General features: G+C 40.2%; 2 protein-coding genes across 26 annotated transcripts in view; both read right to left on the minus strand.

Moving 5' to 3' along the window:
• Nucleotides 1–309: 309 nt before the first annotated feature.
• Nucleotides 310–12668, minus strand: tfcp2l1 (transcription factor CP2-like 1). Its single transcript, XM_029459270.1, has 15 exons — nt 12528–12668; nt 11873–12021; nt 10188–10261; nt 7757–7862; nt 7090–7196; nt 6847–6999; nt 5286–5396; nt 4227–4330; nt 3843–3894; nt 3638–3731; nt 3403–3493; nt 2644–2726; nt 2179–2321; nt 1125–1176; nt 310–998 (listed from the first exon to the last, which is right to left on the minus strand). The coding sequence occupies exons 1-15, from the start codon at nt 12584–12586 to the stop codon at nt 961–963; spliced, it is 1416 nt and encodes a 471-aa protein (XP_029315130.1). The 5' UTR covers nt 12587–12668; the 3' UTR covers nt 310–960.
• Nucleotides 12669–14466: 1798 nt separating this feature from the next.
• Nucleotides 14467–21585, minus strand: part of clasp1a (cytoplasmic linker associated protein 1a) — a 78371-nt gene continuing 71252 nt past the window's right edge. For 20 of the 25 annotated variants that reach the window (XM_029458481.1, XM_029458474.1, XM_029458470.1 and 17 more), the window contains 6 exons: nt 20741–20797; nt 19570–19763; nt 19265–19393; nt 18142–18348; nt 17667–17783; nt 14467–16759 (listed from right to left, as the gene is read on the minus strand). In XM_029458481.1, coding sequence (XP_029314341.1) covers nt 16673–16759; nt 17667–17783; nt 18142–18348; nt 19265–19393; nt 19570–19763; nt 20741–20797 — 791 coding nt within the window. In that variant the 3' untranslated portion in view covers nt 14467–16672. The remainder of the gene's footprint in view (nt 16760–17666; nt 17784–18141; nt 18349–19264; nt 19394–19569; nt 19764–20740; nt 20798–21585) is intronic. The other 5 variants (XM_029458485.1, XM_029458478.1, XM_029458476.1 and 2 more) reach the window with 1 other exon arrangement.

Genomic DNA, 21585 nt, shown 5'->3' on the forward strand with positions numbered 1-21585 from the left:
TCTGTACTTTAAAGAGATGTAGGGTTGAACAGTAGAGGCCACGCCTGAACAAAATGACTCAAGCAGGTACATATTTAAGTGTTTTCATGTGCTGCAGCTGACCAGCTATTTAGATATATAACCTGAAAATAGAAAATTGATTCATGCAAAGATAAATGGCCTAAAACCATGAAACCAAGATAAAGTGTAACCTTTGTTCCAACATGTCCCTATGCTGGTGATTTTCTGTGAACGTGAACAATTCTGTTGTTTTTTCTTCCAAACCTGATATTCAACTCTCTGAATATAATCTATGGAAAAAATGGGCAAAATACTTTATTTTGAGTGAAATTCACTGATCAAAGAGCCATGACGGGTACAATCATCCTCCAGACTGCAACATAGTGTCTCTGGTTAAACATACATCAAGCCTATGTGCATGCACATTCACTTTTACACCTAACTAACTACTATAACAGATATAGATATAGCATATATGCAACAGAAACAGCAAAGAGATTACATGACAGCATTTCATATTTGGGTTAAGCAATGAAAATAGAGCAAGGACATCGCATTACATTAAAACAACATAATACAGTTTTGTTCATTTGTCTTTTCTATTTGTCGGCATCATAATGTGTGATATTTACTCTGCTTTATTATCAACTTGCATTTATAGGTGTTTAAGCCAAAAATGTATACGCATGTGCGGAGTAATACATGTACACGCATGTGCGGAGTAATACAGCAGCATTTACCTCTAATCACAAGCCACATCGAGCATGAATCAGTAACTTAATATCACAAATAAAACAGGAATATCAAAGAAAACTCAACAAAACCACAAAACCAACAGTAAACAAATCTTAACATCATTTTACTGTGCTGTAAATCTTAGTAAATGTTACATATTGTAGTCTAGAAGGACTTATATACAAGCTGTACAATTCCCCTGATTCTCAGAGGAAACTTTGCTGGTCATTTCAACACAACGTGGTAGCCATCTGTGCTTTCATCTGGGTAACGGAAAACAATCCAGTAAAAGATTATGAGAAAATACAAACGATGAAGCTGCACAGAGTGGATACTGAATGTTTAACAGTGAGTTGTGGAGTCAAAGGTTGACTATAACAAATAATTACCTCTTATAGTGCTGAGGATGAAGCTTGTTTCCTCCCTGAAGTTCTGCACCATCTGAAACCAACGGATCGTAAACACACATTATTTCCATTCCCAGTGCTGCATGTCACAATTTAGAAAATCCTGTAGTTCATTATCATTTATAAATCCCAATCCTCCTTAACACGCATCCTTTTACAGGTCATAATTAGCTTCTGCAAACCTGGAGGTGGCAGCTGTACAGAAAATCTTTAGTGCGCTTTCACACCAGCCTTGTTTAGTCCGGATGAACCGAACCCCTCAGGTGTTTACCCCATTGCTTCATTTGGGTCTGTGTAAATGCCGGACTCGTGCTATGGTGCTGACTAAACCCTGGCTCTCTGGTACGCCTCGAAGGGATGGTCTCAGATTGCTGTCAACACTCTGGAGCGTGAACACTGTGAACACCATTCCAACCAAGTAAGGCTGCTATTTCATGTGTCATTTCATTGGTTTAAAAAAACATTTTCTTTTCCTGTTTTGGTGACTGGTGAACTAGAGGCCTATTTGTGCGTTTGCTACTAAAATGTCAAGTGGTAGGGCCCAAAAGTGGACCACGACAAAGTGAGATGCCTCCTGAATATATGGGCTGAAGAGAACATTTCTCAATTACTCAAGAAGTTGCATAAGAACCCCGAGGTATTTAAAATGTCAAGCGATAAAAAAGGAGAATGGATTCCTTTTCAATGTATTCAAGAGGACTCAACTATAACGACAATGGCGATAGCGAATGATATTATTGGGATCACTGTCAGAGCAATTTGATGAATGGAAGCACTGACAGCCAATCAAACTTGATCAACATTTACAGGGCGTTCATGTTCAACACTCCACTCCAATGAGTGGAGAGACTCATTGAGCATGCAGTGCCTGCGTGGTGCCACCGTTATAGTTATCATTATAGTTATCCTTCTTAGTGTACAGCCCTTTAGCTCCTTGTGTCAAGTATAAATGCAGATTCACCCGGCACTGAACCTGTGCTCGTTGGTAAATGGTTGAATGGAGAGTTATTGGTTGATAGAGGAGGCGTAAGGATACCTCATCAGAGACTAAGACGTGGATCCCGGTGGGCTTTTGTCTGTAGATGTGTGTAATTTGCTGCGGAGGGATGCTGTACAGCATAGCGATCTTTTCAGAGAGGTCCAACAGCGTCAGCTCGTCCAGGTACAGAGCGTGGTAGACTGCAGGGAAGACAGAGCTTCATGTACATTACCATGACTACACAATATCACATTATTCATGGTCAAAAGGGTGTACTGATGTTTTTCCAGTCAAAGAACTATTTGTATATTTTCCTGTATGGTGACCAACAGTGTTGGGGGTAAAGTACTCTGATTACTTTTCCGTTGTGACGTGTAACGTAACACATTAGTTTATAATTCAAGTAATCAGTTTAGTTACGAGGCTCTGCAATGGACTCGCAAAGGGGCAACTCTAATGAGTTACTATCCTATTAATTCAACATAATATATAAACATTATATTATACAGTATGAGCACTTACTGTCTCCACCCCCTGGCTTAACGGCAGGTTGATGTCTGGCCTGCTGCTGACACACATAGATGGAAAGACGGGGCTGTATACACCTGAAAACGGCAGACACTGTATTATAGTACTAGTTAGAACACAGTAGTAACATGACTCAAGATGGTTCTTTGTTTGTCCTTCTTGTCTTCTTACTAACACTGACTTGTAGGTAGTGAGAAAGTTATGATTGAAAAAGTCCTCTTACACAAATCTGTATTAATTTTTCATATACTTCTCTAACCTTAGTTGTTATGTGAGAAAATGATAATGTAACCTCTTATGACGCTCGTAGAAATTAAACCTTTTTTTTAAGGATTCAAAAACCAGGAAAGGTTGAAAAAAGAAAACAATGCATTGTACGGCACGTTTTAGAAAGTAGTGCACAGTAACTGAAGGAGACTCAGCGTTAGAACATTTTAAACCTTTGCACAAAGTACATTTGTTTGCCGCCTTCACATAGACTTGCATATAATCTTTAACTTTGCTAAATGATTACATGCTAAATCCTGAGTGTGAAGTGTTTTTACAGTGCTGACCTTTGAGGGAAGAATAAAAGGTATCATATATGCTGAGTCATACCTTCCAATTTCATATGACCCTGCTTTGCCAATAAGGCCATGACAACAGAACTTCCCCCCATCCATTCAACTAGTTAACCAACAGTAGCCACTGCACGAAACACAAGCAGCCTTGTACGTGTGACTCAGCACTACGTGGAGTACTTTAATGTCTCACCTTCCTTTCATTGTGTTAAAGAGGCGAATACCATCTGCTGGACCGCAGATCTGGATCAGATCCTCCCTGCTCATCCTCAACAGATCAGCACCTGCAACAGCAGCAGAAGATCTACTCTGCTTCCTTCCTGCTCAAAAATATTCAGTCAAATCCTCAGTTCATTTTCCTTTGATTGAGTCCCTCAGCTGTGTGCCTGCTCTTGCAAAATGCGTTGTGATTTTTTTACCCCCGTTACCTGAGAAGCTGCAGAAGAGCCTGGAGTACGGTGAGAACCTGTGACGCTGCAGCCACTGCTGAGTGTCCTGCGGCGAGGACGTTGGCAGGAGGTGCTACATGGCAAAAAGAAGAAGAGCCCTTGAAATGAGTCTCCAAATAATTGCCTAAAAGGAATAAGAGAGCAACATTAAGACTTTCAAACTGCACTGTTCTCCGTTACTTACATCGGAGCAGGCGGGCATGAGCAGCTCCCCTTGCTGGGTTGGAGAACAGTTGCTATAGAAACATCCACATGAGGAAGAAAGAGCAGATTAATGTGATCAGCTGATTTTAACTCTACACACACAGATACAGGTTGAGTAATCCTGGTAAGTCCCATAGAGGGAGCTGTTAGCATTGTGAGTGTCACACCACTAGACACATGGTCTACAGACACATGTCCACAGCCAAGGTACATTCTTACATTGCACTCTTTATTAATCTTGTTTATTAATACCAACGTTTACTCCACCGTCACATTAATGTACAGTTCTACGGAGTTTTACTGAACAAAGTCGATTAGGTCGCTCCATACCAAAATGGTGAGAATGGTTTGAATGCTGACTCACCCATCTGTGAAACTACAGGAAGTTGGTGAGCTGTGGTAAACTGGTGACGGAGTGCTGCTGCTGCTGTGGCTGGTGGGATTCAGGGCATCAGGCCACGGGGAACACTTGAGAGAGAGGAACAGGAAGAAGGAAGGTGTTTTCTGATTATACAACCTAGCAAAGGAAATATATCTTTGTACAAAGACTGCAGGATTAAACATTTCCACAACTAAATATGAAGAAAATATGATAACTATTGTGTGTGTAATCAAGGTATCAGCAGTGCAGGACAAAAGTGCATTTACTCAGGTATTATACAATTATGACTAATAGCAATGTTTTTTTGTTGCAAATTTTGTATAGCTATCACGATAATATCATTATTGTGAAGTCTTTTGGCCACGATCATATGAATAGTGAGTATTACATTGCTGCTTATATGTTAATGCATCAATAATAATACAATAATCATAGGCCTATAATACAACACTGTGAAAGAGAGTACATAATAAGTACATGAAGTACATTTTGCTGATAATAATAATAATAATAATAATAATAATACATTTTATTTGTAAAGCGCCTTTCAAAGCCAAACACAATCTCAAGGCGCTAAATGATAACTTTTACAATGTTATAAGGACATTCATTTCAATGCAGTATTTCAACGTTGTGGTTTTACTACTTTTACTTCTTCCAGCACTGTTTTCAGTGATCTCTCTAAAGACACACAGAACACTGGCTCCTTGCTTCAGCTCTGATCAGGGTTGTTTTCGTCCAGATGAATGACAAACCAGATTAACACAGAAACTGCTGAGTCACTTTACATTCAAAGACACTAAAGTGATGCACCCAATCATTGACACAGCGCTGCGCCAAAACAAACTTTTATAAAGAGCAACATAGAAACGATCAAAGCAACATATTAACATACATGATGGAGTACTGGTTTTAAACTGGACTTTGAACTTACCACTGTGGGATCGATAAAGTTTCAGCATTATTATGCTACAGACATAATGAGAGCAAACACAGGGTCCTCTCAGACCCGCTGTTGTGTCAGGTTTTGGGAATGCTCACCTCTTTCAGCAGGGTGTTCTCGTGGGACGGTTGGTACTTCTCTCTGTCTTGGTGGGCCTTTTTATCAATCTTTTCCCTGTCTGTCTTCAGTTTGCGATCAGCTCCTTTAGGCTTCCAAAAAGAAATCGACATTAGAAGTGAAATATAGAAAACTTTCTAATATCATTTCCACCAAAATGAGCAGGTATATTCAGGGTTTTATCAAGGAACACCTGCTAAACAAGTAGGCGATTTGTCAGGAGACAAAGATGCCTTTCTGGTGTGTCACATTCAACATCACTAATACACCAGAAGGCAGGGTTAGTCAACAGTACAAAGTTACTTATTCAGTCTCTCTTTCAACCTCTCAAAGCAGAGTTGGTGATTGTTGAACAAAAGACAAAGAAAGAGAGTTTTGATGATTTTATTTTGTTTCTGTCGAGTTTGAATGAAGTGTGTTTTAGGAGGTACAATGACCGCGTCTGTCAATGGAGTCTGGTGGCTTTGAGGAGAGCATACTGTATGTCTTGTATGTTAATAAATGACATTAATTGTCCAAATCGCTGTTGATTCTATCTATTATATAATCACATCAACGTGCGTCACAGAACTTCCCGAGAAGAAAGGGGCGAAATTAAGAGTCTTTTGTCTGAATGAATGCAGATTGTAACCTTTCCCACTGAACACAAAGCCACAACTGAGGGTTAACAAGGTCTATCTGACAAATTGGACAAATTTGAGGTCTATGTCTATTTGCTGAGTCAGTGAGATCTACAAAGGTCTATCTCCACATGTTCTGGATAAGAGCGTCTGCTAAATGACCTGTAAAAAAAATGACCTGTAATGTTCAAGCATAATTTTAGTATCACAAAGGTCTATCTGCTGACAACCAATAGCAGGGCGGGAAATGAATCACGTGATCATTTTAAGCACAGGAATAACTTATTCAAAACGTTTTGCTGCCGACTATTTTATATGTAATCTAGTAGATAGTAATTCAAGTTAAGATCATTAGTAGTTTAATAAAAAGTCTTAAAAATTCAGATTTATTAGCAAATATAATTTTCACTTTTAAGTTTCCTGCCACGTGGAACTTGTGTAAACATTTTTAGAGCTTAAAATGAAGCTAAGTTGCATAAAATACAGTTGAGGGTTAAATTTAAATTTTCGGGTGGGGACCCTTGGGACTCTGGTTTTCCAACAATTTCAGAACCACAAAGGTCTATTTGCAAAATTAGTTTAGTTTCTACCCATAATGCACTGAATTGGCCGAAATAGTCTTCATTTCACTACCTAGTGTGCAGCATGTGATGTGTCAACATGGGTTGGAGTTGGTTTTATAGTGTCCACGTGATGAACTGTTGAATTTTCAAATGCGTTTTTCTCAAAACTCGTCAAAGTGCAGACAGACCTTGTTAACCCTCAGTTGACGATATATAAGTGGGTATTAGTGGGTGTTAGTGGGTTTGTCCAGTGGGAAAGGGGCTTAAGATACATGAATTTATGGGACCATATGGCTAAATGATTATTAAAGTAGAGCTTAAGTTGGTACAACATAAATATGATGACAATATATGACTACCTTGAAGACTTTAACCTGGCAGCTGGACGAGTTGACATGCTCCATATATTCCCCGTGTTCATTGGCGGTGAAAGAGTCCACCTGGATACGAAAGGGCACTCCTTTCTCCCCACCGTGCTTCCTGGGGGTGAACTCAGTGCTGATGCAGTTGACCTGAGAAGACATGAGAAAAGATGGAGCTGCACGTTTGTATGTAACGTATTACCAACACCCCCGAGACATTTGACCAGAGTTTCCCTGTACCTGGATGAAAACAGAAGCCTTCTTGACAGGATCCCAGAGGAACTCAATGGTGTTGAGATGCAGAGGGTGTGAGCGGGGCTCCAGTATCCCCACTGACAATGGGATATCTGCAAATAATGAGTCAGTCAGTTTTCATTTGCTATAGAGCCCATAAAAACATATTTTCTTAATCAGCTTCTTGCTACTGTTCCTTTCTGTTTTTCTTCTGGTGTATCACATTGGACATGGCGGATACTCTGGAGAGCAGGGTTAGTAAACGACGGGGGTTAGTTATTTTTTTGTATCTGTTATTCAGTCTCTCTTTCAACCTCTCAAAGCAGAGTCTGTGATTGTTGAACAAAAGACAAAGAAAGAGAGTTTTGATGATTATATTTTGTTTCTGTCGAGTTTGAATGAAGTGTGTTTCAGGAGGTACAATGACCGCGTCTGTCAATGGAGTCTGGTGGCTTTGAGGAGAGCATACTGTATGTCTTGTATGTTAATAAATTATAATTGTCCAAAACCCTGATGATTTTATTTATAATATAATCACTTCGACGTGCGTCACATCGCCGGGTGTCATGTTTCCATCACATCGTTGTTTATGCTTTTTTTCAATCAAAACTGGGGATATGAGTGATATTTGATGTGTGTTGTATCAGATCACATGTTAGTACAGTCATCTCACCTATATCCAGGATTCGGTCTCCAGGTCTGTTCCACCTCCACCCCTCCAGCTGCTGGTGCTCCATATACTGCAGCCGACGGTCATGAAACACCACGCGCACAATGCTCTGTGGACAGGCAGGATCAGAATTTTAGGCCAGAGTACAGCTACAGCTTGAGCGGGGCAGCTGCACATAGCCAAACAGCTGGGCAAAGTGCAAAAAGGCTCCCCTCATTTATAAATGTAAATATACTGAGGCAGTTTCATTAGGCAAGGGCAAGATGTGTCAGTGTCATCTCCAGTCAAACACTAGCCACGAGTACAATGAGCTACATGTGATGCCTGTGAGATGAAGCACCAACGCTGACTTTCTGCCTAAAAAATCAGCGCTCACAAATTTAAAGAACCAATCAAATGGAAACTTTAGCTTCCCGAATGTTTCATTGTGGGGTTGATTTCTACAAATTTGGCAAGGGAACATTTTTCACATCATTTTTTAACCTACTGTTAAACTATACATATATTTATTCATTTGTAGTAATAATAATAAAAATAGACGAACAATTCTTTATCATGAGATCCGATGTCTCGATCCAGCGGTTTGTGTTTTTATGGGCCAAAGTGAAGTCCTAACAGATAAGTCTTGTGTAGAGTTTCTACTGTCCTGAAGTCCATGTGGAGTTCTTACTTCCATTCTTACATCTTTTTTATTATTATGACTTCACTAGTGGACGTAACTGAAACTGCAGTTTATAAAATCTAATTTTTCAAGTGTGTTGGCTGGCCTGTTTCCACGGGAAACTCAGCACATTAAGGAAGAATTGATCATATTTTATGGGACCTTTAAGGATTTCTTTGGTGTCTTGTTTGGTAATATTCACATATAAACAAATGTTGGGGGTGGGATATAATCAGATACCACTTATGATCTTCTGAGGAACAGTTTTCAAACTTTAAAAAAGTGCTTTTGGTTCCATCGATTAATTTTCCAAAGCTTGTAAGACTTATTTTCCCACCCAAACTTCACAAACTTCTAACAATGTTCCAGTCATGTGGGAGCCCTGAGCAAAGACAGTCCACGTCTTCATCCTGTCAGCTGCATGTGTTGCAGAGCAGGCAGCTGATGTTACTAGCTCATTGACTCACTATGTGTTAGCTCGTAATTCACCATATCAAACAAAGAAATAATAATATTGTCCCTGCTCAGTTGAATTTCATCAAAGGAGCATTTTTACACAGTTCAGTTTACTCGTTTACTTGCGTACCCTATGTAAATAACCCCCATGATGTCATCAGGAGACCTATGTTGGGAATTCAAACAAAATTACCATTTTGAACCCCCTGTGGTGATCTAGTTTACCAATAGACGATAACGGCCTACTTAGGTCCAATTAGGAGGTATAGTAGGGCCATACCAACAATCTAGGCTCCTGATGACAAAGGATAACGGCCATTTAATGAGCTGATAACATGGAAGCGTTTGAACCATTCTCGGGACTTAAAGTCAGGCTACCGGTAAATTGGCTGCTTTGAGTTAGAACATTCTTTTTCAAATCTGTCTCTTGTGAGTCTCCTGACTTTATGGAAAAGCACTTTATGAAAAGAGTGCCTCTTTAGAAGCAACCTTTTGAAATCCTGCCAGCACATGATATAAACCAACAAATTCAAAATCATGGGCCATTGGGATATTTATGGAGAGAGGCTCATGCATGACTGAGGACCAGAAGTGAAAAAGCCCTGCACCCGGCACGTCATGTGTTTGCAGAGATGCCACCTGTCCCATTCTTGTGTTTCTGGGATGCTCCCGCTAACATTACAGTCTCAAGCAACGGTAGCCTGACGACAGAGACATGTCAAGTGGATGCACTCACACAGAAAGCAAAATGAAATGAACTCTCCTTACTCTTAAGTGAGTGTGCTGTCAAATGCTTTACAACAAATGGAGTCACTTTCAATTTGCATCGGAAACTTAGTCACAACAACCTGTGTACGAAAATGAAAGTAGCATGACAGAATTTATGGGCCGCTAATGGGTTTTATTCAGAAAGCCATGGCATCAGGAATACACAACTTTATTTTTTCATTTCCATTAAAGAAACAGAATATTTCCAGAAATAAAATACAATTAAAGATGCCCAAGTCTTTATGAAAATCCCAGTAATGCAGACAAAAGCAGATTGGCATGTTCAGATGAAGAGTGTGTGTGTGGTGAAAAAGTGAAGGTAAGATGAGTGTTTGTAAGGGGTTTATGTGAAGTCTAGGGAAGAGGGAAGGTAAGTTTGGGTGATAGTACCAAGCTGTCCAAGGTCGACACCCCACCCCTGAAGTGGAAGGGAGGGTTGAGGGTCCTGTGACAAACCAGGAAATGGATACATAAAAACAGATACGAGCAGAAAGAGAAAGAGGTCATGTGAAAGTCAAAAAACAGACAAGCACAATACCTTACACCTACCTTTACATATTTGCAGCTTATATCTGTATACTCCACTAGTTTTCTGTTAAGCATACGGATTTCGTAGGACTGACCTACATTTTAAAACATTAAAAAAAAACCTGATTAAAATTGAAAAATGGGAAATCAGTCAATCAGAAAAGGGGGGCAGTGGAGAGGGAACATGAATGAAATTAGAAACCTTTTAAGGCAGATATCAAGGCCAGCCACTAGAACACGTTTACTCTTCATCCTGATCAAATATGATAAATTACGTTTAATATTGCAGGAAATATCATTAAAATAGCCACAAAGGGACACTACAGTATAAGAACTATCAACTCTTGTTCTGCTTAGTGATAAAAACTAAGCTACGGACCCTCACAGCAATTAACTTCTAATCAATACATGCCGCCATGTTAAAGCAAGCTCACTTTCATTGTGTTTTTACTCCAACCAAATTACTTTACAGCAGTTGATAAATAAAGGTAAATAAAGCACAAATATAAACAAACGTGACAATCAGAAGGTTTCCAGTAGTAGGAAGGACGTGAAGTGGAAAGTACAATTTTTAAAGGAGAAAAGACAAGAAAAGAAAGGAGGGAGAATTAGAAGATAAAAGTCAGACAAATAAAAACACATGTAGGAGCTCATGTTGCATACATAGATCAATACCAGGTTATGATGTTATGCCTTTCAAATTGTGCTAGCAGTAGGTCGCTAATTCATTTGTATTTATGTAAGTGTGCATACATTTCCCATTTTTACAGTAGAGGACAGTCTACAGAAACCTATGGAAGGAAAACAAGGCCATACTCATATGAAAGGTTACTGAGCACCCAGTGAAATGTAACCACCACTGAACACTTCATGGTGAAATTGAAATACCACTGAATGTATAGCATTGAGACATTTACTCTGAAATCCACCTGTCTGCATTTATATGTCAAAAACTTCATTTCGAGGTTTGAAGTGAACACAATTTCAAATCAGTCAAATAAACAGGCGTGAACTCGCAATAGCTGCGACCACGCGCACGTATGCATCTACGCGTGCATTCACACACACACACACAACCTCACAAACACTTGACCTCCATGGCAAAATGAAACAGGGACTCTGCTGAGACCGATGTTGCCTCCCACAAGAGACTACAACAATCGGTTCATGAGTTTGCCGATGGTCCGAATCTGTTGAGAAGTTATGTGACTTTTCTTAATAGGCCACTCCCACAGCCACACCCAAACATTGAGCTTCATGCCACATTTCAGCCTCCGAGACCGAAATCTGCAGCAGCCAAGGGTGGGGAAATCTTTGTGAAGCGAGCGACAGTGAATGGGATGATCAGACAGGGAATTCAAACCTCATAAATCCAGATAGATGGTTTTCAAAGTAAAATATTTCAATGCTATGAATGTAAATGACAGTCTCAAGTGTTCAGTAGTGGTTCAGTTAACATTTGCAACGATTGATCAATTAATTGTCTATTTGTTGCAGATTCAAATCCCAGATCTAAATTTAAAAGAAAGTCAATCAGCATATTTTGATCATGGATTAATCGTTTGTCATTTCAAATATTCTCTGGTTCCAGTTTCTTAAAAGTGCATCAGCGTTAATCTAACCCTGCTGCTGGGATCACATGTGACAAAATGAGCTCCAGTCCATTTAGTCAACGTGGACATTCAACTCGCAGGACAGATAGCTACCTTGGTTGAGATAAGTGAGAGTCTCCTCCTGCTGTTTCACAGCCGGCGAGCTGGCTGCACACAGAATGTACTGGAATGGGCTCCTCTTGGCAACATTTTCAGCCATAAGCCTCGCTTCTTCGTTTTTCAAGAAAGGTGCCAGGGCCTCTCTGAAAGAGAGCAGAAGGAGAGAAGAGGGGCTGAGTATGGGGACGAGAAAGGTGACTTTCTCCCTTTCTCTATTAATCATTTAATCATCGGAATAAAGGTTGCAAAAGGTTGAGGCCACAAAATACAATGTTCAACGCAAATCATTTTTGGTATACTAGTGTGGAAAAGAGAAAAACGTGGTCTTTAAAATCTATATTTGTATATTTGTCTAAATGTGGATTTTGAATGCAATGCTTCTTTAAATTAATCATTGAAATTCATTTTTGAATTAAAATGTTCCATGGCAGTTTAATGTAAATAATAATAAAATACTAGAGGAACAATTGCTGCAGATGTGCAGATTAATTTTAAGCCATATGAGCACTTCCACTACTCTCCATATATTCTTGTGCAAGTAAAGTAAACTTCCCTGCTTTGCACTGACACTTTAACCTGATGTAAGCAGAACTTTCCCCAGTGAAATCCACACGTTTGTGAAGCGTCTCAGCGTGGCTTTGTGCTTTACCTAATGTAACTAGCAGAGTGCTGGTGGTAGGACTCAGGCTGGGAGTGGCAGAACAGCATATTTTCCAGAGCGGTGTCTTCTTGTATTCCAGGACCACAGCAGGGGAGGCGTGCAGACAGACGGAGCTAGCTTTGCACCTGCTGGCTTCCTCAGATTTCAGCTCAGAGAGGTTTGCAGCCAAACCTCACTGCCTCCCTTATATTGTCCCTGTGATGTCATCAGAACTCCCACTTTTTGAGCATGCCTTGGATGACCTTTGAGAGGCACACCTCCCACTACCAATGTTTAGCTGGGTTGATGCATTAAAAGCGGTCTCACTTGACCAGCTGTTGACACTGCCAACAGAATGGCCCTAAAGCTCAAATTTAAAGTCACTTAGGGTAATTATGTTTGGAGGTAAAATTTGGAAAACAAACATGAGAACAGCCGCAGGTTTTTGTGAACAAAGGGCAAGTAGCCTTCAAATGAACATCACACTAACTAATAAAATGACAAGTAGTGATAGAGGGACTGCTGTCATGGTGCTACACCAGCTACTGTAATCCCACTCAGTGGTGGAAGAAGTATTCAGATACTTTACTGACGGAAAAGTACTTATACCACACAGTGAAATTACTCCACTAAAAGGAAAAGTCCTGCATTGATACAAATATGTAAGTATAATCAGGAAAATGTACTTTAGGTATCAAAAGTAAAAGTACTCAATGCAACAAAAAAAGAAGAAAACTATTAAAATGTTGAATTAATTAGCAATGATTAAAATGAAAAGCAGCACATCTTCAGACGTGTGTAGCTGGAACCATGACTCAAACAATAATTATTGATAGTTATTGATAATTGGTCACTAATTGATTAACGGACTAATAGTTTCAGCTGTACTTGTATAAACTATTGGGTAGTTTAATTTATAACAAAACATCATTTATTATAACCTTAATTTAAATAGAATATTATACTACTAACTAAAGCTGTCAGTGGAGTAAAAAGTACAATATTTACCCCTGAGATGTAGCGGAGTAGAAGTGTAAAGTACCATAAAATTGAAATAGTAAAGTAAAGTAAAAGTACTAATACCACACCACAGGGTTTCCCTATTATACATTATGTTTTTGGATTGATATTACTGCTGCATTATGTTGCATTTTACTGTTGTAGATGTTTATGCTTGTCTAAATTGGTAGTTTAATCTGCAGCAATGCATCATATTCTATAAGATATGTAAGTATCTTTGTCTCTGTCCTGTAAGAACCACGTGTCTCTAAAAAGTCAACTCTTCATGACTTCCTCAGAAAAACATTTTCCAGCTGATCCAAGAGGCTTTTTAAAGATTTTATTTAGATTAAAAAATAGGAGAGTTTTCTCAACACATAAAGAAACACCTCATCCTTCAGTTTATCACAAATATGTAAAACCATGAATCAGATGCATGGTTTTCACTGGACAGGAAGCGGATGAACAACTAAAATCTGAAAAGCAACTTAAGCTGTCAGAAAACAAGTCCCTCTGAGACGTAGTGGAGTAGAAGAATAAAGTAGCATAACATAGAAATACTCAAGTACCTCAAACTTTTACTTAAGTACAGAACTATAGTAAAAGTACTTAGTTACATTCCTCCACTGATACGCAGGCTTCATTGGAACATGTGCTAACAAAGTGTGCGCTGCAGCTGCGGTCGGCTCTGAGCTCCTCCAAAGGGCCGAGATAAGCAGCAGGTCATCGGAGTCTGCTCGGGTTAATGTTCACACACTCGCTCAGCACACCTCAGCGTATGATCCTAAATGGACGGACAACTGGACAACACTGCTGCCTGTGCATGCCAAGGATAAAGCTGTAAGTGGAAGAAAACGGGGAAGACATACAAGCTTTGTCTCTTTAAACCTTCCAACGAGATTAAACAACTTAAACAATTCTCAGATGAATAACCAACAAAACATTCAGATCAGTTCTTAGTCTGTTTATTTCTAGAGCAAACAACTTCTTTACATTGTTGCAAACCTATCACAGGTGGAAGTTAACAAAAGAAACCTTCTGTACAGTTTATCATGAGAACAAAATAAAATAAAATAAAATATATAAATACAGGTTTGAACATTACATGACCGACTGAGACAAAAGAAAGACAGTGTACTGTAGAACATGCATAGTGAACAGCTCGCAGGGAATACCATGTCGTCTGTTTCTATAGCAGTAATGTGATTACATATGCTCCTTTGCAGGTTGGGGAACCTTCCCCTGATGTCATGTGTGCATTCGCTTTAATTGGCTTCAAAACAAAACAGATTAATGTGTGAAAGTGTTGAGGGACTTCAGGAGCAAGAACAGTAAGGGAGAGCAGACAGGCATGTTACAGTGTACAGGGCTGCGTGTTGACAAAATCATTTCCAGTACCAATACTTCAAAAGCTAATTATAACACATTAATCTGTACATTCATTTACTTAAATAACCACAATTGGCCCACTCGCAGTGGATTCCCTGAACGAAACTCCACTCAACTAAAAACAGTGAGTCCCAAATGGACTCGGACTGAAGGTGAAATCAGGAATATCTCCCGTTTGTAAGGATGCATTTGCTTAAAGTTTAGCAAATGAGAGAACAGAATTTAAAAAGGCAAAATGAGTCTGATCCCTTCCTACAGTGGAGTATCATGATCAACCAAATCATATCCAACAATCAAACATCTGATCCGATGGAGGAAATCTTCCATGGCTGGACATAAGATCCAACATTTTAAAGCTTCTTTAAACTTAACACTGAACTAAAAACAGAGGTGTGATTTCTACCAGCTTGAACCAAACGCATGGTTTCGGTCAACGTTTGTACCTTTTACATACGAGTGTGGCTGATGTGTGACTATCTCCTCTACTGAAACATTAAATCAGACATGATTCATCTGATGATGTCACAAGTGCACTTTAACAGCCAAAAAGCCTGGGCCCTTCAAAACAGCAAGTTGGCATGTGCTGCAGGTTACATGCAAGATATTTTCTACGTGCAAAAAGAGAGATAGTCAACCCCTTTGCTTTTCTTTTCATTGACATTATGTAAAACCTTGCGAAGCAGTGGTCAAAAAGTGTATGTACAAAATACCTTTGTTTGTGGCTTTAGGGTTATTGCAGAAGCGGTGTGGTTACGTGAAAGAGATCAGAGGAAACGACTAATACTGTATTTGCATCATCACAGGTCACTGCCGGGGTCCCTTTTCCTGCAGATTCACATTTTTTTGAGAGCCAAGACTTACAGTGCTGTACATCAGTCCCAGTCGACTAACATTACTGTCGTGCAACGTGAGTAAGGCCCGCTAATGTCTTTTTGATGTCTCGGAACGCTCGTCTCCCTCCCAACTCCCAGCAGGGAAAACATCTGCAGTATTTACAGAAGGACTTCCTCTTCAAACACCGGCCTGCACTGAGCAGCAACCTCAGAGATTTACAAGTCAAATGTCACAGATTCGGCAGATTGTGAATTTTAAATTCTCAAAAGAAAGATCTGCACTAAATTTGAAGGATTGTCAATTATGTAGCCGGACAGTTCTCTTTTTCTTGTTACCTTGTCGAGCGTCACAATGTTTTAGTGAAGGCTTCTATGAGCCACGATCAACTACAAATTCATCCAGTACTTCAAACTCTCATTTCTAATTTTCCCTTACACATTTTCTTTTTTCCTTACAATATTTGGTTTTTAAACTTCCTAATCCAGAATACGTTATACGCTTATCACCATCACTGGGCCAGCCAAATGACATTTCATCCCAACCTGTAGTCGATCAGACAGAAATGTCTCCACTCTGATCAGGAAGATTTCCGGTATCATGTATGAACTCTTTAATATACCAAATGTGAGGGCTCGAGGGGAGACGAGCCGCCATAGACAGAAGGTGGATGAAGAGAAAGTGCATTTCCCATAATCCAAAAATGTGTTGATTCCCTCCCCACCAGTGAAATCCCAATCCACAGTTACATTCAAAAGTTTCTAGAGGAAACGTGGGGAGGAGAACTAAATGACAGATAGGTTGCTGAGAGGATCTCCTCGGAACAGGAGGCAAGCGCAGTGGAGCTGGAGTTATGATGAGGAGGAGGAGGAGGAGGAGGAGGAGGAGGAGGAGGAGGAGACGTCCACAGGGTTTTCAGATGAAACCTCCCTCCATTAACTGTGAGAGGAGACGTCCGAGGAACTGCTGCTATTGCTGTTGGTCGTCTGGGCTCGCTTGATGTACAGGTTCAGTAACTTCATCTGAAAACAGGCAAACACAAGAGATGTTCATCTTTTCCTCAGCCCAGCACATTCCATAAGAACCTGATGCAACCACAGCACGAGCTGAGAGCCAAGAGCCTCTTTGGTTAAAGTCTATGGTAATATTCTGAGTGTTTCCTCAAAGTGTCACAAGACTTATACAACTTATACACATTGTGTTATAACAGCAATGTCTCTCAAAGAAAAGATATATTTAATCTCACATTCTTAAACTTAAATGCTGCATGCTAATAATGAGCTTTATATTTCACTTGCTCAGCAGTGAACACACATCGTATTCTATTCAGGACATGCTTTCAAACATGACCTGATGCTCAGGATGACCTGTTGAACGTGTCCGTTGCCAACTGGTTATGGAATAGGTTCTGTGTAGCACCTAATAGCCTAATTATTTTCTGAAAATGTAATAACAGAAGCAGTAATAAAATGTTTGACATCCACTACTTTACCTTAACTATCATCATGTTAAGGTAATTACATGATTGGGTTTTAATTACATGTCTGATCAGGTGAAATGCACATTATTGGGACAAGTGTTTGTTTGCTCTGAGACTACATGTCAAAGTACAAGTTGAGTGTGACGGTGCTTCCCCAGTCCGTACTGTACGTGTCACACTCCAGACAGATACAGATAACCAGCTGTCCAACAGATCTAAGGGGAGGTTAAACCTGACCCTCAGACCTCAACCCTTACACAACCCAAGGACACATATTGTAGGGATGAAGGGCAAATATGACCCCGGGCTTTAGAACTGTACAACTGGTTGAAACCCGCTGAGAAATAACAACATGGGAAGATGATAAGGCTCTGCGTCTGTTGAAGAGGTAAAAACTTGTGTGTGAGAGAGAATGTGTACATGAAGAAAATAAATGCTGCAGTCGTTACCTTGCTGCCCGTGAGCAGTGCCAGGTGGGGTTTGAGATCCTCGCCAATCACAGAGTAGATAGCCACCAGACAGAACACGCTGGCCTTGCGAACGCTGCTCTCTGTGTTGTCATAGCCCTGCAGAACAACCAGCATCAGGCACCGTGCGCACAAACATACACTCACTAACACACACGAGGGGTCAGCAGGAACGTGGGAGGAGTCAGAAAAGAGTGCAGAGTACACGCAAACATTTCCAGGGACAAATAAGGCAAATAGTTCCCAGTGTCCAAATATGAACATTGTCCTAATAAGTCTATTTGGTTTCTGCTCAACCTCTCCCCCAAAAAACTCTGGCTATGGAGACATCCACTGTTAACGCTGTTGTCTAGCAAACAAGCTTTAACAAAATAGTAAATATAACATTTTAATCTATATTTCTTTGAAAACTTTGTCTGAACTAACAGCTCATAAGGTTTTAGCATCAGACGCAGACCTGTAGGAGTCCGGGGATGATGTCAGGCAGCAGCTGCAGTAAGGAGTCCTTGGCGATGCGTTCAATGACTTTGGTTTGCATCTTGATGGCAGCCAAGTTGATGGGGTAGTCGGCTGTCTGCACAATAGGACACAGCACCTTGATGCACTGCTCCGGGTGGATGGACCCGGCCAGGGTGGATGCCGCCTCCTCAGCTGCACGCACCACCTAAAAGCACATTTAGATTAATAACATAATGTGGGGAAAAAGAATGACCTATTTTATCAGTTTTGGTATCGTATCAGTGGGGCCATCTGGTGCTTTACAGGGATTAACTTTAATATCTAAAGCACTTTCTCTGCTGGAAAATGACACATACACAGAATGTGTACGATTTTGTGCACTCATAATTAAAGACAATAATACGCAGATAAAGATGAAAGGCGTACGTTGACCTTTACTCAGGCTCATCTCCCGAGAACCCTTTAAAGAACAATTGGTGTATTTTTGTTGTATTCTTTTTATTTTTTGTCTGACTTTGAGCATCGATTCTTTAGCCAAAACTGTGGATTATTATTGATCCGGAAGTTTCATCAAAGGGTAGTGTCACTGTGTATTGTGTGTATTCTATGTTCAATGATCTTTGTTGACCCACTCTGTGTACCTGCTGACCGGCCTGGTAGGAGGATTATCCTGAGTAACCCTTTCAATGTGTTCCTGAGGTTATTATTCTTCTCTATTGATAATCAGATTGTCTTAACGATGAGGGTACTATAGAGCCTTTTAAAACAACAATTATTAACCAATTGAATTCTCGGTTGCTTTATATGTCTGAGACATGCCATATGTGTGTGTGGTGCTACACTTTCTATAAAAACCTTCACAATTAAAGCTTTTTTCCTCCCTTTCATGATATATATATATGTATATGCAATTATAGAGGCAAATGTAATTTTATGTGTCAGTATTATCAAAAAGTGAATATTGGATTTGGATCCATCGACACAAACATGACTCCAGATAAATGCTAATGTTGCTCTGTGTCTGCCAGATGTATAAATAGGCAACAGTTTGCTAACACAAGCTTTGCATAATGTGTCAACGTTGCCTTTCAGCTTGAATGCAGCTTTAAGATATGGTGTACCTCCTTGTGAGAGTCTTTGTGAGCCTCCAGGGTCTTCATGATGGTTAGCTCGGCATAGTTTTTAAAGCGGGCCGGCTGGTTCCTCAGGATTTCTTTCAGCAAACGCAGAGCCAGGGCTCGGATGGTGTGCTGGGGGAAACAATGGCGAGGGCAATCAGCTACACGTATAAATACACTTGCTGGAAATCCACACAGTCACTCAGTTTCTTGAGATTATCAGGAGTGTGATTCCTACTGGTACATGTCAAGCTCAGTGGGGATCCATACCCTCCACACACACGCATGCAGAGCCACCAAGTACATACATCTTTATCACCCAGCGTCTCCAGCAGGAGGAGAAGGATGGTTTTAAAGTGTTCATCCCACACAGCCATGTTGTCTTCTCGTGTGATCTTCAGCAGCTCCACCAGAGCGCCTTTACGCTCCTCAGAGCGCTCGTTGTGATTGGACAGTTCCTTAAGCAGGTCGGCCACCAGGTCTGAGTGGTCCTGACCGCCAGCTGGCAGGATGAGAGTAACAAGTTACACATTAAATTGCACATCAAAAATACAGCCACTGACGTCTTGCCACAGCACAAAAATACATTTTAGCGTCTTCATCTTTATCAAGACGAGTAGAAAAAAATCAACCAATGCTGTTGGATCCATTTCCATAGCAATTAACTCTTAAAGTAATCTCTCACCACTTCAAAATGGATTATAAAACTTATCTTATAAAAAGAATATGAAATGTTCTGTTACTCACTTGTTTCAAAAGAGATAATAGTACTTCTAAGACACCGTAGTGCATTCTGAGATATACATGAACGCACGGCAAAGTTAACAGCTGGGTCCACAATAAAGGCCTCGGTTAATATGTGAAGTTATGACTTTTATTTTGACACTGTTCCAATGTCCATGTGAAGTTAGATCAAATGTACTGTAATGCCCAATCGTTTTGTGCAATAATTGTATTGTTGTAAATTTCATATTATTCTTGCATTTTGCAACAAACTCAATCATAAATCCCATTTTCAGCATTATTATTATTATTATTATTATTATTATTATTTACACTGAGAAAGGGAGCAACTGTAACGTTACCCAATACCAATCAATCAAGTGTTTCTGATTCTGAAGTTTCCCTGTGAATAAGATAATATCATCTGCTGAGTTCTGCAGCTGTCTAGATATTACATTATTGAGAATATGTTATTCATTATTGCTATAAGCTGGATCCATACTAAGACAAATATCAAATATTCAGTTAATTACAGACAATGCCACAAACATTAGTAGAAGCATGCACCTGCCAGCTAGTTCTGCACTAAGAGCAGGGCACGTTGAACACACAGGTACTAGGTGGAGTTCAGAGAAGTCAGAAGGCCATCGATAAATGGTGATGGGAATTGATCGAATAATGCAAACACACACAAAAGGGTGAGTGGAGTGATGTCATTAAATCAGTCAGTTTGTCAGTCAGGTGAGGCATGTTTACCGGGAGCAAAGACCTTGGGGAGCGTCATCTTGTTTTCACCACTTTCCTGACGTCGGCCTGGAGAGGAAGGGAGTGGAAAAGGGGTGGAGGTGGAGGTGAGGGACAGAGGGGGCAGAGCAAAGATGTGATGACGACAACAACACAGACTGCAGCTCCTCTGTAAGACACGAGCCGGACACACGCCTGAGTTTGTGGTAAACATAATGCAGAGAAACTTTCACCTGTCGTGTCAAAGTTTAGCCGACTAACTGCGTGAAAAGTCAAAGCTGACTACAAAGAATTACTGCCACACTTGTGGTTGAGGTAATTTCTTGTTTCAGGTCTCAACATCAGTAACAGCGGTTGCCCTGCAGCGTGTCGTCCTTTATGTTGTCACAACGACATGACGCATTACATAATGGAGAAATGGTGGAAGACAACTGGCTCGTGCTCTTGTCAGAGGCATAGGGGGGGCTCAACTCCTCGTTCCTGTGACAATCCTGTCATCTTTGTGATCACAACTATGAAAGGCAACAAGAAATGACAGTTTCATGTGTCAAGTATGAAACCTTGAGAACCTTAGCAGTGAGCATACACTGTGAGACATTGAATACATTAATGTTAATGACAACAAAACATTTCAGTTTTGTATCCGAGTGCCTCGGTGCTACATGGGAACACTTTTCAATGGAGACACGCGTGTAAGTGACAAGCAGGGTTTGACCTGAACCTGCTAGTGCACGTCCAAGAGTGTGCAAGGGACAGCACAAGCAGCAGATCAAAACCACTTTGTTTCAGAAGCTTCTAAATCTAAAAATATGTGCTTTACTTATGATGTTGTATGATTTCTGCTGCAATAATCACCT

Source organism: Cottoperca gobio, chromosome 21, assembly GCF_900634415.1.
Source record: "Cottoperca gobio chromosome 21, fCotGob3.1, whole genome shotgun sequence".
Taxonomy (NCBI): Eukaryota; Metazoa; Chordata; class Actinopteri; order Perciformes; family Bovichtidae; genus Cottoperca; species Cottoperca gobio.

Coding starts and splice junctions, on each gene's coding strand:
- tfcp2l1 (XM_029459270.1), bottom strand. CDS start 12,586: ATGCTGTTCTGCCACTCCCAGCCTGAGTCCTACCACCAGCACTCTGCT. Junction 12,022..12,527: donor CACTCTGCTAGTTACATTAG/GTAAAGCACAAA, acceptor GCTCTCTTTCAG/AGAGGCCCTGGCACCTTTCT. Junction 999..1,124: donor CATCCTCAGCACTATAAGAG/GTAATTATTTGT, acceptor TCCGTTACCCAG/ATGAAAGCACAGATGGCTAC.